Source organism: Rhinoraja longicauda, chromosome 35 (assembly GCF_053455715.1).
Source record: "Rhinoraja longicauda isolate Sanriku21f chromosome 35, sRhiLon1.1, whole genome shotgun sequence".
In the NCBI taxonomy this organism is placed as follows: Eukaryota; Metazoa; Chordata; class Chondrichthyes; order Rajiformes; family Arhynchobatidae; genus Rhinoraja; species Rhinoraja longicauda.
Window position 1 is genome coordinate 3,889,774 of NC_135987.1, and position 18,371 is coordinate 3,908,144.

Here is an 18,371-nt window from a genome sequence, read left to right on the forward strand (position 1 = left end):
GTGGCGTCCAGGTACACAGCAGTCGGGACATTCGTCTTGTTATTGAACGAGCGTAGACTTGGACCCCAAGTCAAACGTCGGGGGGGGTGGGGGGTGGGGGGGGGGGGTAGAGCGGTGGGGAGGTACGAGCCTGTCCAAACGCCCACTCACTGAAGCACTGATACAGTTTGTTTTAATGTGTCTTTTTTTAAATCAATCCATTCATTAAGATATACATACACATATATATATAAATGAGATATTTTGCTTCCTTTTCTTTATTTTTTTTCCCTCTCTCTCTTTCTCTCTCTCTCTGTGTCCAGTCTGTAAGGAATCAATGAAGACTGACATGTAAAATAAAGCCAATAGTCTAAATATACCAATGGCAGCACATGTTGAAGGGGGAAAACGCTTGCAGCCAAAGTCAAAGGGGCGTCCACTGTTGACTGATTTGGACGCTCAGTTGTCTGTCCTTCAGTCAGTTAACAGCTTGGGCCTCCACTTCTTCATCCACTATTTGACATTGATCAGACTGGTACAATATGGAGCCCAAGAGCATCATCTTGCATTTTCATGTGGTTGCCATAGAAACTAGTGGCGGTCATAGGCAGTGGCAGCAGTTGGGGGTGCAGAACCCCTGGAGGCGGCACTATAATAATAAGGGGAGCCTGGAAGTTAACACAGGACAAGATGGAGCAGTTGGAAGGACATACACATATATACATAGCTTTTCTACCAGTAGACAAGTGAGTGGCCGGGAGAAGGCAGGTTGTAACTGGGGGTTAATGGAGCCCATCAGCCCTTGATATCTATCCCTGCCTCAGCGTCCACTGTCAATACAGAACCAGGGGCCACACACAGTCCAAGAATAAAGCTTGGCTTGTATACCAGGCTTGTATACACTGGAATTTAGACTGGAGCGACTAGGCTTGTATACACTGGAATTTAGACTGGAGCGACTAGGCTTGTATACACTGGAATTTAGACTGGAGCGACTAGGCTTGTATACACTGGAATTTAGAAGGATGAGAGGGGATCTTATCGAAACATATAACAGGTATAACAGGTATAACAGAGCTTTATTAAGATTATTAAGGGGTTGGACACGTTAGAGGCAGGAAACATGTTCCCAATGTTGGGGGAGTCCGGAACCAGGGGCCACAGTTTAAGAATAAGGAGTAGGCCACTTAAAACTAATGTGAGAAAAAACTTTTTTACCCAGAGAGTTATGAATTTGAGGAATTCTCTGCCACAGAAGGCAGTGGAGGCCAATTCACTGGATGAATTTAAAAGTGTTAGATAGAGCTCCCGGGGCTAGTGGAATCAAGGGATATGGGGAGAAGGCAGGAACGGAGTACTGATTGAGAATGATCAGCCATGATCACATTGAATGGTGGTGCTGGCTCGAAGGGCCGAATGGCCTACTCCTGCACCTATTGTCTATTGTCTATTGTATAAGGGGAGGCCATTTAAAACTGAGGTGAGAAAAAAACTTTTCCACCCAGAGAGTTGTGAATTTGTGGAATTCTCTGCCACAGAGGGCAGTGGAGGCACAATTCACTGGATGAATTTAAAAGAGAGTTAGATAGAGCTCTAGGGGCTAGCGGAATCAAGGGATATGGGGAGAAGGCAGGCACGGGTTACTGATTGTGGATGATGGGCCATGATCACAATGAATGGCGGTGCTGGCTCGAAGGGCCAAATGGCCTCCTCCTGCACCTATTCTCTATGTTTCTTTGTTTCTATGAGTTTGAGCTTTTACAACCTGCTTTCTGCCTGGTGTGAGCAAAGTTCACAATACCCATCCAAGTTCGTACTTTCACAAAGACAACGTGAAGTAGAAAATTGATGCAGCTGCTCTGTTGGGACGAGGGACGATCGCAGTGGGTATGTTATCTGTGCAGGGCAGCAAATTTTGTGGAACTCTGGACAAAAGTCACAGAGAAGCCACCTTCACTGACAATTCATTCAAGAGGAAACATTAACAGGAGAATCAACGTCACATTCTCTGCATGCATAACCTTATGAGCGTTCAAATTGCAAATTTCAGTGGAAAATTGCGTGTAATTTTCAGACGAAGTATAAACAAAGCAATTGTGAATGGTCCTTCCATAAGCTCGGGTACTTTCCCATTCACTTCAATATCCCAAGCCATTGCGGACATTGGACTGTCTATTGAACTGATGTGCTACAACGCTGAGAAGTGTGAGATGGACACAGAGTGCTGGAGTAACTCAACGGGTCGAGCAGCTTCTCTGGAGAAATAGGATGGGGGACATTGCGGGAGGTGACCCTTCTCCATCCTTTATCTCCAGAGATGCTGACTGACCCGCTGAGTTACTCCAGCACTTTGTGTTTATTTTCAGTATAACCCAGCATCTGCAGTTCCTTTTTACAATGCTGAGGACTAAGTTCTGCACTCGGTATAGAAACATAGAAAAATAGGTGCAGGAGTAGGCTATTCGGCCCTTCGAGCCTGCACCGCCATTCAATATGATCATGGCTGATCATCCAACTCAGTATCCCGTACCTGCCTTCTCTCCATACCCCCTGATCCCTTTAGCCACAAGGGCCACATCTAACTCCCTCTTAAATATAGCCAATGAACTGGCCTCAACTACCTTCTGTGGCAGAGAATTCCACAGATTTACCACTCTCTGTGTGAAAAAAAACTTTCTCATCTCGGTCCTAAAAGACTTCCCCCTTATCCTTAAACTGTGACCCCTTGTATCTTCCCCCTTTGCTCTATTGCTTGTGCTAGAGTTTGAACTGATTGTATCTAGGTGTGGTAAATCTGATCTGTTTGGATACCATGCAAAACAAAACTTTTCACTGTACCTCGGAATATATGATAATAATAAACCTAAACCTAAATCTAAACTTAAACCTATCGCTGGTCAGATTGGATAGGGTTTCACAGTTAAAATATATATTTTGGGTTAGAGATTGGTCACGATGAAAACTGTCTGTCTATTCCTACGTGGGGCCACCATGCTTCACAAAGAGAGAGAGAAACACACACACACACTCACACACACACACTCACACACACACACACTCACACACACACTCACACACACAACCCACACACGCACATACAAACACACACTCACACACATGCACAAACACACGCACATCCACATACACAAACACATACACACACACACATGCACACACACTCACACACACATACACTCACACACACACACACAACCCACTCACACACACACACGCACACATGCACATATACACATGCACATGCACATATGCACACACACACCACGCTCACACATACACTCACACACACGCACAAACACACGTACATCCACATACACAAACACATACACACACACACACATGCACATGCACACTCACACACACACACCCAACTTTCACACATGGACAAACACCACATGGAAACACACACACACACACACACACACACACACACACACACACACACACACACACACATGGACACACACACACACACACACATGGACACACACAGATAGACAGATATGGACACACGCTCGCACACAGATACACACACTGCATATGCACACACACATGGGGACACACATAGACACACACACATAGACAGACATGGACACACACGCCCACATGCATGCATGCACATGAACACATGCACACACACACCTCATGGACACACAGACACACGGACACACACCACATGGAAGCACATGCACAAATGCACACGGACATGCAAAAGCATACAAATAGACAGACACGGTCCAACGCAGGCACGCTCACATAGACAGTCACACACATGAATAAACACACACATACCATGCATGCACACACACACACACACACACACACACACACACACACACAGACAATATCACTAGGGCCATGTGGTTGTGGGAGTCCTGGATTACTCTGGCAACTCAGTGTTGCAGAAAGTAGTAATATTCTCGTCAACATCCATCGCGGCAGCCAGTGTGTGGGATCATCAAACTAAGCAAGACCAAGGCCAGTGAAATTCAAATGTGTAGGAAGGAACAGCAGATGCTGGTTTCCACCGAAGATGGACACAGAATGCTGGAGTAACTCAGCGGGTCAGGCAGCATCTCGGCAGAGAAGGAATGGGTGACGTTTCAGGTTGAGACCCTTCTTCAGACTGAAGAAGAGCCTCGACCCGAAACGTCACCCATCCCTTCTCTCCCGAGATGCTGCCTGACCCGCTGAGTTACTCCAGCATTTTGTGTCTATCTTAAGTGAAATTTTAATACAATTTCACGCAGGAGTTCAAAGAGACCTTTCAGTTTGCAATGAGCCTGCACAAAGATGGATTAAACTTCAGTGCAAAATTCTGCCTATTAATAATAAAATTAATTGCCAACAGTTGTCTGCAGTAAAATATTATTTAAAGCCACTAGGAAATCTCATTATGTGTAGGAAGGAATTGCAGATGCAGGTTTAAATTGAAGATAGACGCAGAAAGCTGGAGTAACTCAGCGGGTCAGGCAGCATCTCTGGGGATAAGGAATAGGTGACGTTTCGAGTCTGAAGAAGGGTCTCGATCTGAAACGTCACCCATTCCTTTTCTCCGGAGAAGCTGCCTGAACTGCTGAGTTACTCCAGCTTTTTGTGGCTCTCTTAGGAAAGCTCATTAAACAAGTAGCTCTAAAGACACAGAAGTACTCACTTAGTAATCCCGGGTTAGTGAAACGCCAGGCTTCATTGTAGGTTGTGTATTGTGGATGGGTGTAAGGATTCCCGGAAAATTCGCTGCCTGAGGAAGGAAACACAGAAGACAATGTGTAATACAATGGTAAGCCGAGAACAAACTGATGCTTCATGAATATTGACTTCTCTAACTTCAAGTAAACCTTGCTTTCCCCTCTCTTCACAGAAGGCTGAGAAGGCCAAAGTCAATTGGTTTTTTTTATGGCAGACAATAGATAGACAGTAGACAATAGGTGCAGGAGTAGGCCATTCGGCCCTTCGAGCCCGCACCGCCATTCAATGTGATCATGGCGGAACATTCTCAATCAGTACCCCGTTCCTGCCTTCTCCCTATACCCCCTGACTCAGCTATCCTTAAGAGCTCTATCCAGCTCTCTCTTGAATGCATTCAGAGAATTGGCCTCCACTGCCTTCTGAGGCAGAGAATTCCACAGATTAACAACTCTCTGACTGAAAAAGTTTTTCCTCATCTCCGTTCGAAATGGCCTACCCCTTATTCTTAAACTGTGGCCCCTGGTTCTGGACTCCCCCAACATTGGGAACATGTTTCCTGCCTCTAACGTGTCCAACCCCTTAATAATCTAGTATAAGAAAATAACTGCAGATGCTGGTACAAATCGAAGGTATTTATTCACAAAGTGCTGGAGTAACTCAGCTGGTCGGGCAGCATCTCGGGAGAGAAGGAATGAGTGACGTTTCGGGTCGAGACCCTTCTTCAGACTTTCGGGTCGAGACCCTTAATAATCTTATACGTTTCGATAAGATCCCCTCTCATCCCTCTAAATTCCAGTGTATACAAGCCTAGCCGCTCCAGTCTTTCAACATATGATAGTCTCGCCATTCCGGGAATTAACCTAGTAAACCTACGCTGCACGCCCTCAATAGCAAGAATATCCTTCCTCAAATTTGGAGACCAAAACTGCACACAGTACTCCAGGTGAGGTCTCACTAGGGCCCTGTACAACTGCAGAAGGACTTCTTTGCTCCTATACTCAACTCCTCTTGTTATGAAGGCCAACATTCCATTGGCTTTCTTCACTGCCTGCTGTACCTGCAAGCTTCCTTTCAGTGACTGATGCACTAGGACAACCAAATCTCATTGTACGTCCCCTTTTCCTAACTTGACACTATTCAGATAATACTCTGCCTTCCTATTGTTACCACCAAAGTGGATAACCTCACACTTATCCACATTAAACTGCATCTGCCATGCATCCGCCCACTCACACAACCTGTCCAAGTCAACCTGCAACCTCATAGCATCTTCCTCACAGTTGACACTACCACCCAGCTTTGTATCATCTGCAAATTTGCTAATGGTACTTTTAATCCCTTCATCCAAGTCATTAATTTATATTGTAATAGCTGCGGTCCCAGCACCGAGCCTTGCGGTACCCCACTAGTTACTGCTTGCCATTCTTAAAGGGATCCATTTATCCCCACTCTTTGCCAATAGACAATACACAATAGTGCAGGAGTAGGCCATTCGGCCCTTCGAGCCAGCACCACCATTCAATGTGATCATGGCTGATCATTCTCAATCAGTACCCCATTCCTGCCTTCTCCCCATACCCCTTGACTCCGCTATCCTTAAGAGCTCTATCTAGCTCTCTCTTGAATGCATTCAGAGAATTGGCCTCCACTGCCTTCTGAGGCAGAGAATTCCACAAATTCACAACTCTCTGACTGAAAACGTTTTTCCTCATCTCCGTTCGAAATGGCCTACCCCTTATTCTTAAACTGTGGCCCCTGGTTCTGGACTCCCCCAACATTGGGAACATGCTTCCTGCCTCTAACTTGTCCAACCCCTTAATAATCTTATACGTTTCGATAAGATCCCCTCTCATCCTTCTAAATTCCAGTGTATACAAGCCTAGCCGCTCCAGTCTTTCAACATATGACAGTCCCACCATTCCGGGAATTAACCTAGTAAACCTACGCTGCACGCCCTCAATAGCAAGAATATCCTTCCTCAAATTTGGAGACCAAAACTGCACACAGTACTCCAGGTGCGGTCTCACTAGGGCCCTGTACAACTGCAGAAGGACCTCTTTGCTCCTATACTCAACTCCTCTTGTTATGAAGGCCAACATTCCATTGGCTTTCTTCACTGCCTGCTGTACCTGCATGCTTCCTTTCAGTGACTGATGCACTAGGACACCCAGATCTCGTTGATCTATTCTACATTTTCCTTGAACTTCGTCCGCTTTGATCTCTCATTTTCACACCTCTTCCATATCTCTTGTTTCCTCTCCACTGACTCTCAGTCTGAAGAAGGCTCTTGACCTGGAACGTCACCCATTCCTTCTCTCCAGAGATGCTGCCTGTCCCGCTGAGTTACTCCAGCATTCTGTGTCCATCTTCGGTGGAAACCAGCATCTGCTGTTCCTTCCTACACATTTGAATTTCACTTGAAGCGTCAGAAAAATAACGCACTATGGAGTGTCTATCTTCTGATGCTTTCAATCGGTTTGGAAGAGATGCAGGCTCCAAGTTAAATCATTCACATTGTATTCACCACTGTAGTTTATTGCTACATTGAATTACCATCAGAAATGTTCTTAATTCAAAAAGGCAGTGCCTGAAATTTAGCATTAAATATTTATACTGAGGGCGTGCTGTGATAAAGCTGGGCATAGTAAATATATACAAAGGGATGATTATTAACACCATGTATACACTGAACAGTTAGTGTGACAATGATTACCATCTCAAATGTGAAATGAAAACACAGTGACTCATAGAGTTTAGTTTCGTTTAGTTTAGAGAAACAGCGTGGAAACAGGCCCACCGAGTCCACACCGAGCAGCGATAATCGCTCACTAATGCTACCCCAACAGACCAGGGCCGATTTACAATTGTACCAGGCCAATGAACCTACAAACCTGTACGTCCTTGGAGTGTGGGAGAAAACCGAAGATCGTGGAGAAAACCCACGCAGGTCACTGGGAGAACGTACAAACTCCGTACAGACAGCACCCGTAGTCAGGATCGAACCGTATGAGCCGGGACATCCTGTATATTGGGCTAAATTGGTTTGTCCCGTACGGGACCGCCCTTGTCCCGTATTAGGCCTGGAGGGCGCTGTAGGCCCGGACACCGTAGGCCTGGACAGTGTAGGCCCGGACAGTGTAGGCCCGGACAGTGTAGGCCCGGACAGTGTAGGCCCGGACAGTGTAGGCCCGGACAGTGTAGGCCCGGACAGTGTAGGCCCGGACAGTGTAGGCCCGGACAGTGTAGGTCCGGACAGTGTAGGTCCGGACAGTGTAGGCCCAGACAGTGTAAGCCCGGACAGTATAGGCCCGGACAGTGTAGGCCCGGACAGTGTAGGCCCGGACAGTGTAGGCCCGGACAGTGTAGGCCCGGACAGTGTAGGCCCGGACACTGTAGGCCCGGACAGTGTAGGCCCGGACACTGTAGGTCCGGACAGTGTAGGCCCGGACAGTGCAGGCCCGGACAGTGTAGGCGCTGTAAGCGCTGTCAGGTAGCAACTCTACCGCTGCGCCACCGTGTTACCCGAAGAGATGATGCAAAGTGCTGGAGGAGCTCAGTGGCTCAGGCGACATCTCTGGAGAACATGGATAGACGATGTTTTGGGTTCCGACTGTAGTATATGGAAAAGTATATGGAATAGTATATGGAATACTTCCGATTGTAGTATATGAACATCCTCCGACTGTAGTATATGGAAAAAGTTGGAAGAGATGTCAGGAGTGAAGGTAGACATCGTCTGAAGGAGGATCTCAACCCGAAATGTCACCGTTCCATGTTCTCCAGAGATGTTGCCTGACCCGCTGAGTTACTCCAGCACTCTGTGTCCTTTTCTTCTGGTAAGTGATAGGTGGATTCGGGTGAGGAGGATTTTTAACTGGCAGATGGTTGAGCAAAATCCAGAGATGTAAAGACAAAAAATGTGAGACAAGGAGACAAGGAAGGAAGGAATGTAAAACGTGAAGCTAGAGGAAGGAGAATAGATGGAAGAGGATGTGGACTAGGTGGGGGGTGGGGGGTGGGGGGTGGGGGGTAGGGTTGCCAACTGTCCCGTATTAGCTGGGACATCCCGTATTTTGGGTTAAATTGGTTTGTCCCGTACGGGAACGTCCTTGTCCCATTTTAGGCCTTGGGGGAGCTGTAGGCCCGGACACTGTAGGCCCGGACACTGTAGGCCCGGACACTGTAGGCCCGGACACTGTAGGCCCGGACACTGTAGGCCCGGACACTGTAGGCCCGGACACTGTAGGCCCGGACACTGTAGGTCCGGACACTGTAGGTCCGGACACTGTAGGTCCGGACAGTGTAGGTCCGGGCAGTGTAGGTCCGGACGCTGTAGGCCTGGACACTGTAGGCCCGGACAGTGTAGGCCCAGACAGTGTAGGCCCGGACACTGTAGATCCAGACAGTATAGTTCCAGACAGTGTAGGTCCGGACGCTGTAAGTCCGGATGCTGTAGGTAGTATATGAAGAAATCACTGGTCGGTGTGAACTCGATGGGCCGAAGGGCTTGTTTCCACACTGTATAGATTCTTAGATTCATAGGGTCATACAGCGTGGAAACAGGCCTATCTGCCCAACTAGCCCACACAAACCAACGTCCCATCCACACTAGTCCCACCTGCCTGCGTTTGGCCCATATCCCTCTAAACCCGTCCTATCCACGTACCTATATGAATGTTTCATAAACGTTACCATAGTACCTGCCTCAAATACTTCCTGTGGCAGCATGTTCCATACACCACTCCAAAGTCTAATGTCTAAAAAATATGTTCATTCAAGTACACCCAATGTTGACACATGTAAAATGGAATGGACTTTAAATTGGGCTGGATAAATCCACTGGTGAATCGCTGGTTCATGATATCCAAGCTTGTCTAGTTAATCTGACCAATTGCCAATGTGTGTTTCCCACACGGACCTTCCTGCTGCAATTGATTTTTAGTTTAGTTTAGAGATACAGCGCGGAAACAGGCCCTTCAGCCCACCGAGTCCACGCCGACCAGCGATTCCCGCACACTAACACTATCCTACACACGCTAGGGACAATTCACATTTATACCAAGCCAATTGACCGACAAACCTGTACGTCTTTGGAGTGCGAGAGGAAACCGAAGATCTCAATGTTCCCAATGTTGGGGGAGTCCAGAACCAGGGACCACACAGTCTTAGAATAAAGGGGAGGCCATTTAAAACTGAGGTGAGAAGGAACCTTTTCACTCAGAGAGTTGTGAATTTGTGGAATTCTCTGCCACAGAGGGCAGTGGAGGCCAAATCACTGGATGGATTTAAGAGAGAGTTAGATAGAGCTCTGGCGGCTAGTGGAATCAAGGGATATGGGGAGAAGGCAGGCACGGGTTACTGATTGTGGATGATCTGCCATGATCACAATGAATGGCGGTGCTGGCTCGAAGGGCCAAATGGCCTCCTCCTGCACCTATTTTCAAAGTTTCTACATTTCTATGTTGCTATCTCAGAGAAAACCCACGCGGTCACAGGGAGAACGTACAAATTCCGAACTGAGAACGCCCGTAGTGGGGATTGAACTCGGGTCTCTGGCGCTGTGGGCAGTAGCTCTACCGTTACGCCACCGTGCCAACGGGAGGTTTGGGCGCACAGAGAGCTTGTGGCTCACCACCCAGACTGTGTTGTTAAATATTTGCAGACCGTTCTTCAATTCTCTGACCCTGAAATGCTGCTCTTGAATGAGAACAACAGGTTAAGAAGTGTCGAACCAGATACGTACACTCCAAATCCCTTCCACAGCTCACGACCATGTGTATCCATGATCGGGAAAGTGTTGGTTGGACAATGAGCTCTGGGTGAGCAGTGGCTGGAAGGAACAATAGACAATAGGTGCAGGAGGAGGCCATTCGGCCCTTCGAGCCAGCACCGCCATTCAATGTGATCATGGCTGATCATTCTCAATCAGTACCCAGTTCCTGCCTTCTCCCCATACCCCCTGACTCCGCTATCCTTAAGAGCTCTATCTAGCTCTCTCTTGAATGCATCTCATCTCATCTCATCTCATCTCATTGAAGCATCTCATCTCATTTTACATCGTAATCAAACGTCTTCAATTTGCTCCTCAGTGCTGGATAATTTCCAAATATTTATCTTCTGTTCATACCAACAAATCCTTGTCCCTGTCTCAATAAGATCCTTTGCTTATCTTTACACAACTCCTTCTATCTTTTCATGCACCCTAGCTAATGCACACACACACTCATGCTCACACTCAGTCAGATACACACACTCAAACACACACTCATGCTCACACTCATAATTAGATTCACACAGCCCGGTCGGCCGCGAGACGTTTCAGCGCCCGGTGCGACTCGGCCGCGGGGACTTCCATCCCCTTGCGGGGACTGTGCGGGTCGGTCGAGGACGAGCTGTCTGTCCGTGGGTGTGGGGAAGAGAGTGGAAGTTTTGTTGCCTCCATCACAGTGAGGGGGTGTTTGGAGTCACTGTGATGGACGTTTGTGTTGGGGTCATGTGTCTTGTGTTCTTTTTTGTGTATGACTGCTATGTAGTTTCGTTCGGTACCTCGGTACCGAATGACAAATAAAGCTCTGTTGAACTGTTGAACTGTTGTTGAACTGTTGTTGTTGAACATGCACACACTCACACACACTCACACACGTGTTCACACTAATAATCAAATACATGCTCACAAACTCACACATACACACACATGTACTCATGCTAACGTTCATGATCAGATGCACACTCACACACACACATGCACATACCCGCGTGCACATGGACTCATGCTGATACTCATACACACTCGCCACACCCATTCGTGCACACACATGCACATGCACACAGATGCACACACACACATGCTCACTCATAAACAGATGCACACACTCACACACTCATGCTCATACTCACAATCAGATACACACTCACACAAACACGCACATCCATGCACACATGCGTACATGTGCACACATATGCACACACACCCCCATGCACTCATGCTCACACTCATAATCAGATGTACACCCATGCACACACATATGCATGTGTGCACACATGCACACACATATTCACGCTCATATACAGATGTACACCCAAACATACACATGTGCACACATCTGCATGCGTGCACACATGCACACAAATGCTCATGCTCATAATCAGGTGTGCACCCATGCACACACATCTGCATGCGTGCACACATGCACACACATGCTCATGCTCATAATCAGATGTACACTCAGGCATACACATAATCCGATACACACACTCGCACATACGCATGCACACACACACACACATACTCATGCTCACACTCATAATCAGATACACACACGCACACACTCCTCCAACCTCCTCTGTTCTCTCTTCCTCATCTCACTTAGAAACATTACAACATTGATTCAATTTACTCTTGAAGAGTTAGCCTGTTCATCGGTATTCATCGGTAAAGCTGACAATATTAAGGGGAGGTGTCAGTTAATACCAAGTAAGGTTTTCTCCATTGAGTCGATTATCACCAGCTCTACTGAAAGTCCATTGACCACTCTGTGAACTCAAAGGTTTACCTTTCTCTAAACCTTTCAGATTTAATACACATCTCCAGTTATTACTTCAGTTAGAAAAAGTGCTTACAAGTTCAGAATTCATGCTATCAATGTTTCACGTTTACGGCTCATTTGCTCCTTAAACTTTCTTTTCAATAAAGAGACCTTGTTCAATATTATTAGAGACATCATTATTGTAATCTGTTCTTTATTCCTAGCCCTGATACCGCATTTACACAGTAATGATATTTTCATGCTGCCTTTAGTTTAATTTAGAGGAACAACGCGGAAACAGGCCCTTCGGCCCATCGAGTCCGCACTGTCCAGCGATCCCCACACTCGAACACTATCCTATATACACCAGGGACAATTTACATTTACACCAAGCCAATTAACCCACAAACCTGTTCGACTTTGGAGTGTGGGGGGAAACTAAAGATCTCGGAGAAAACCCACGCGGTCACGGGGAGAACGTACAAACTCCGTACAGACAGCGCCCGTAGTCGGGATCGTACCCGGGTGTCTGGCGCTATGAGGCAGCAACTCTACCGATGCACCACTGTGCCACCCTTTTTAGTTATACGTTTATTAAATTAGAAGCTGAATAATAAACAATAATAATCTAAGTAAAGTCAAGCAGGCTATACAAGGGTGACAGAGAAGCTATAGAGTTGCTGCCTTATAGCGCCTTATAGCGGGTACTGTCTGTACAGAGTTTGCACGTTCTCCACGTGACCGCGTGGGTTTTCTCCGAGATCTTCAGTTTCCCCCCATTCTCCAAAGACAAACAGGTTTGTGGGTTAATTGGCTTGGTGTAAATGGCACTAGGTTTGCCAACTTCCTGACTCCCAAATACGGGACAAGGAGACCTCACCCACCCAGCGGCCACATGCTCTCGCTCCACCAATGGCGGCTGCCCGGGCCTACTGTCTGGGACTGCTGCGGCCCCCGGGCTACAGTGTCCGGGCCTACAGTGTCCGGGCTTGCAGTGTTCGGGCCTACAGTCTGGTCACGTGTGGCGGTGCCTAACGGCTGCGGCCCGCTGGCAGTCTGTTTGTCCTTTGTCCTTTTTTGTTTGTGTGTTGGTGCTGGGGTGTTTTGTTTTTGGCTGTGTATGTGTGGGGGGGTGTGGGGGGGTGTGGGGGGGGGGGGGGGGGGGTGGGGTGGCGGAAATCTTTCTTTTTTTAGGTCTCTTCCTCGGGGCACGGCTCGGCCGCAGGACTTAACAGCGCCCGGTGCGGCTCGGCCACGGGGCTGTCCATCGCCCGGCGCGGCTCGGCCGCGGGACTTTCCATCGCCCGGTGCGGCTCGGCCGTGGGGCCTTCCATCACCGGTGCGGCTCGGCCGTGGGGCCTTCCATCGCCCGGTGCAGCTCGGCCATGGGGCTTTCCATCGCCCGGTGCGGCTCGGCCGCAGGACTTAACAGCGCCCGGTGCGGCTTGGCCGCGGGACTTTCCATCACCGGTGCGGCTCGGCCACGGGGCCTTCCATCGCCCGGTGCGGCTCGGCCGCAGGACTTAACAGCGCCCGGTGCGGCTCGGCCGCGGGGCCTTCCATCGCCCGGTACGGCCGCGGGACTTAACAGTGCCGGTGCGGCTCGGCTGCGGGGCCTTTCCATCTCCTTGCGGGGGCTGTGCGGGTCGGTCGCCTCGGTAGGGGTCGAGCTGTCTGTCCATGGGAGGGGCATGGGGGAAGAGAGAGGAAGTTTTTTTGCCTCCATCACAGTGAGGGGGTGTTTGGAGTCACTGTGATGGATGTTTGTGTTGGGGTTGTGTGTCTTGTGTTTTTTGTTTTTTTGTACAGCTGGCAAATTAATTTTGTTCGGTAAAACGAATGACAATAAAAGCTATTCTATTCTATTCTATTCTATTCTATTCTACAGTGTCCGGGCCTACAGTGTCCGGGCCTACAGTGTCCAGGCCTACAGTGTCCGGGCCTACAGTGTCCGGGCCTACAGTGTCTGGGCCTACAGTGTAGGGGCCTACAGTGTCCGGGCATACAGTGTCCGGGCCTACAGTGTCCGGGCATACAGTGTCCGGGCCTACAGTGTCCGGGCATACAGTGTCCGGGCATACAGTGTCCGGGCCTACAGTGTCCGGGCTTACAGCGCCGTCTGGGCCTAATATGGGACAAGGGCGGTCCCGTATGGGACAAACCAATTTAGCCCAAAATACGGGATGTCCCGGCTAATACGGGACAGTTGGCAACCCTAGTCTCAACCCAAAACATCATCTATTCCTTCTCTCCAGAGATGCTGCCTGACCCGCTGAGTTACTCCAGCATTTTGTGTCTATCTCCAAAACCCAACTCTACCAAGAAGAAGCCTGAGGGCAGAAGGTCCTGAGGTGAATAGATCGGGTGAACGCACAGTCTCTTATTTCCTTAGGGTGGAGGAATCATGAACTAGAGGGCCAAGATTTAAGAGGAGAAGGCAAAGATCTAATAGGAACCTGGGGGAGCATTTTGTTTTCACACAGACGGTAGACACAAAAAGCTGGAGTAACTCAGCGGGGCAGGCAGTATCCCTGGGTGGCGTTTCGGGACGAGACCCTGGCTGAGGCCAACGTCACAGTACATGGGGGGATTGTAGACATGCTAGCTGGTGTGATGTTTGTTTAGTCCGAAGAAGACAGCACAGTGCCCTAGCTGGTAGAGCCGCCTCCCCCCTACGCCAGAGACCCGGGTTCAATCCTGATCTCGGGTGCTGTCCGCGTGGAGTCTGCACATGTGGAGGAATTTCTTTAGACAGAGGGTGGTGAATCTGTGGAATTCATTGCCACAGACGGCTGTGGAGGCCAAGTCAATGGATATTTTTAAGGCAGTGAGAGATATATTCTTGATTAGTTATGGGGAGAAGGCAGGAGAATAGGGTTAGGAGGGAGAGATAGATCAACCATGATTGAATGGCGGAGTAGACTTGATGGGCCGAATGCCCTAATTCTGCTCCTAGAACTTATGAACTTATTCTGATGGGCAATAAAAACATTGGGCCTTGTCAGCGATGGCAATAGACAATAGACAATAGGTGCAGGAGGAGGCCATTTGGCCCTTCGAGCCAGCACCGCCATTCAATGTGATCATGGCTGATCATTGTCAATCAGTACCCCGTTCCTGCCTTCTCCCCATAACCCCTAACTCCGCTATCCTTAAGAGCTCTATCTAGCTCTATGGCCATATCCTAAAATGAGTCAAAAGACAATAATTAATCCAATATTTACAAAAGGATTGCTAAACCATTTTTGGTGGTTACTAACAAAAGGTGCCTGTGATTAATGGGTTTTGGAACAATAAATGTATAAATGGTTATCCCATTCTGAGTTCCTGCACCTCCTGTTCTCAGCCAAATTACTACCATGGAGTGGCACGGTGGCACAGCGGGTAGAGCTGCTGCCTCACAGCGCCAGAGATCCGGGTTCGATCCTGACCGCGGATGCTGTCTGTCCGTGTTGAGTTTGCACATTTTCCCTTTGTGTTCTCACATCTCAATAATGTACAAGTTTATAGATTAGTAGGAAAGAACTGCAGGTGCTGGTTTAAATCGAAGGTGGACACAAAATGCTGGAGTAACTCAGCGGGTCAGGCAGTATCTCGGGAGAGAAGGAATGGGTGACGTTTCGGGTCGGGACCTTCTTCTGACTGATGTCAGGGTCTCGACCCGAAACGTCACCCATTCCTTCTCTCCCGAGATGCTGCCTGACCCGTTGAGTTACTCCAGCATTTTGTGTCCACCTTAGGTTTATAGATTAACCATCTATATTAACTATCTATATCTATATTGGCTATCCCCTTATCTCTCTCAGAGAGGTTGTTACATGGAGTTATATAGTCATACAACGTGCAAACAGGTCCAGCGGCCCAACTTGCCCACACCGGCCAACATGCCCCATCTACACTAGTCCCACCCAGGTTCGATCCCGACTACGGGTGCTGTCTGTACAGAGTTGGTACGTTCACCCTGCGACCACATGGGTTTTCTCCAGGTGCCCCGGTTCCCCCCTTCTCTCCAAAGGCGTACAGGTTTGGAGGTTAACTGGCTTTGGCAAAATAGTAAATTGTCCCTAGTGTGTGTAGGATAGCGTTAGTGTGCGGGGATCGCTGGTCGGCGCAGACTTGGTGGGTCGAGGGGACTGTTTCCACGCTGTATCTCTGAACTAAACTAAACAAAGCTAAAGGATTGAACCCTGGTTTCTGGCATTGTGAGATCACAGCTCACACTAGGCAAACATCATCATCATCGGCGGTCACTGGAAGCGAGTTTGACTGTCCTCTCCATAGGGTCGGACGCCTGTGCGTGACTTTGTGTAATGTGGGGAGACTGGTGCACAGACAGCCACCACACGGTCCTTGACAGATCTGGGTCGGGATCCAGTGGCATGGAGTCCAAGACAACTGGGGCTGTAGGCCCGGACACTGTAGGCCCGGACACTGTAGGCCCGGGCATTGTAGGCCCGGACACTGTAGGCCCGGACACTGTAGGTCGGGACACTGTAGGCCCGGACACTGTAGGCCCGGACACTGTAGGCCCGGACACTGTAGGCCCGGACACTGTAGGCCCGGACACTGTAGGCCCGGACACTGTAGGCCCGGACACTGTAGGCCCGGACACTGTAGGTCCTGACACTGTAGGCCCGGACGCTGTAGGCCCGGACACTGTAGGTAATGACACTGTAGGCACGGACACTGTAGGTCCTGACACTGTAGGCCCGGACACTGTAGGCCTGGACGCTGTAGGCCTGGACGCTGTAGGCTCGGACAATGTAGGTCCCGACACTGTAGGCCCGGACACTGTAGGCCTGGACACTGTAGGCCCGGACACTGCAGGCCCGGACACTGTAGGCCCGGACACTGTAGGCCCGGACACTGTAGGTCCCGACACTGTAGGCCCGGACAATTAGGCCCGGACACTGTAGGTCCCGACACTGTAGGCCCGGACACTGTAGGCCCGGACACTGTAGGCCCGGGCACTACAGGCCCGGACGCTGTAGGCCCGGACGCTGTAGGCTCGGACGCTGTAGGCCCGGACACTGTAGGCCCGGACACTGTAGGCCCGGACACTGTAGGCCCGGACACTGTAGGCCCGGACACTGTAGGCCCGGACACTGTAGGCCCGGACACTGTAGGCCCCGACAGTTTAGCTCCCGACTCTCTAGGTTTCCGACATTTTAGCTCTGGACAGTCTAGGTCTGGAGGCCTGGGCGCCGCCTAACGGAGGTTGTGTAGCAACCCGCCTCCCGGCCCGGGCGGCCGCCATTGGTGGAGCGGGAGCACATGGCCACTGGCGGGGTGAGGTCACGTGGGGCGCAGGGCGGTGACATCACCTTGTCCCGTATTTGGGAGTGAGACAGTTGGCAACCCTACTTGGAACCCACTGCTGGGGTTGTGTTGGAGGCAGTTACAATAATAACATTGAAGAGGCTTTTAGATAGGCAGATGGATATGCAGAGAATGGAGGGGTACGGACCACGTGAGGCAGAGGATATCACAAAATGCTGGAGTAACTCAGCGGGTCAGGCAGCATCTCTGGAGAGAAGGAATGGGTGACGTTTCGGGTCGAGACCCTTCTTCAGACTGGCAGAGGGGATTAGTTTAACTTGGTATCATGTTCGGAACAGATATAGAAACATAGAAACATAGAAAATAGGTGCAGGAGTAGGCTATTCGGCCCCTTCTGCTGCAGCCTTCATTCGCTATCCCAGCCATTGTGACACTCCACTGAAGTCATCCTCCGCCTGTTCCACCGTTGAGAACAAACATTACACCAGCTAGCATGTCTACAATCCCCCCCTCCCCCCTCCCCCCCCGTGTACTCTGATGCTGTCCTCAACCAGTCCCACCACCAGCCCCAGACACAACAACCAACTACATCGCGCTCTGAGCCATGACACCGACCCAGGGGAAGGAAGATGGTTTGACCGCCTGGTGCCCTCTGCGCTGTAGGTACGTCAATGAGCCTGAGGTTACCTGGTACCATGCCGGCCAGTGTAGAGGTGGAGTAGCTTCCCTGACCAGTCGGGGGGACATGCGGAGGGTAGCCAGGTAGAGTTGTACTCGCCATGTCTCGGCCTGCAAGACAAACACACCTTACACTTTAGACTGTATACCTCAGGTTTCAGGCTTTTACAGTACAGACTATAGACTTTCAGTATGAAGAAG

At 49.5% G+C, this 18,371-nt stretch overlaps 1 protein-coding gene across 1 annotated transcript in view; it reads right to left on the bottom strand.

The window, feature by feature from the left end:
- Positions 1 to 250: 250 nt before the first annotated feature.
- LOC144609937 (paired box protein Pax-2-like) overlaps positions 251 to 18,371 on the bottom strand; it is a 186,206-nt gene continuing 168,085 nt past the window's right edge. The window contains exons 6-8 of the mRNA XM_078428343.1: positions 18,180 to 18,281; positions 4,652 to 4,738; positions 251 to 628 (exon numbers count right to left, since the gene is read on the bottom strand). Of these exons, the coding sequence (XP_078284469.1) occupies positions 507 to 628; positions 4,652 to 4,738; positions 18,180 to 18,281 (311 nt within the window). The 3' untranslated portion in view covers positions 251 to 506. The remainder of the gene's footprint in view (positions 629 to 4,651; positions 4,739 to 18,179; positions 18,282 to 18,371) is intronic.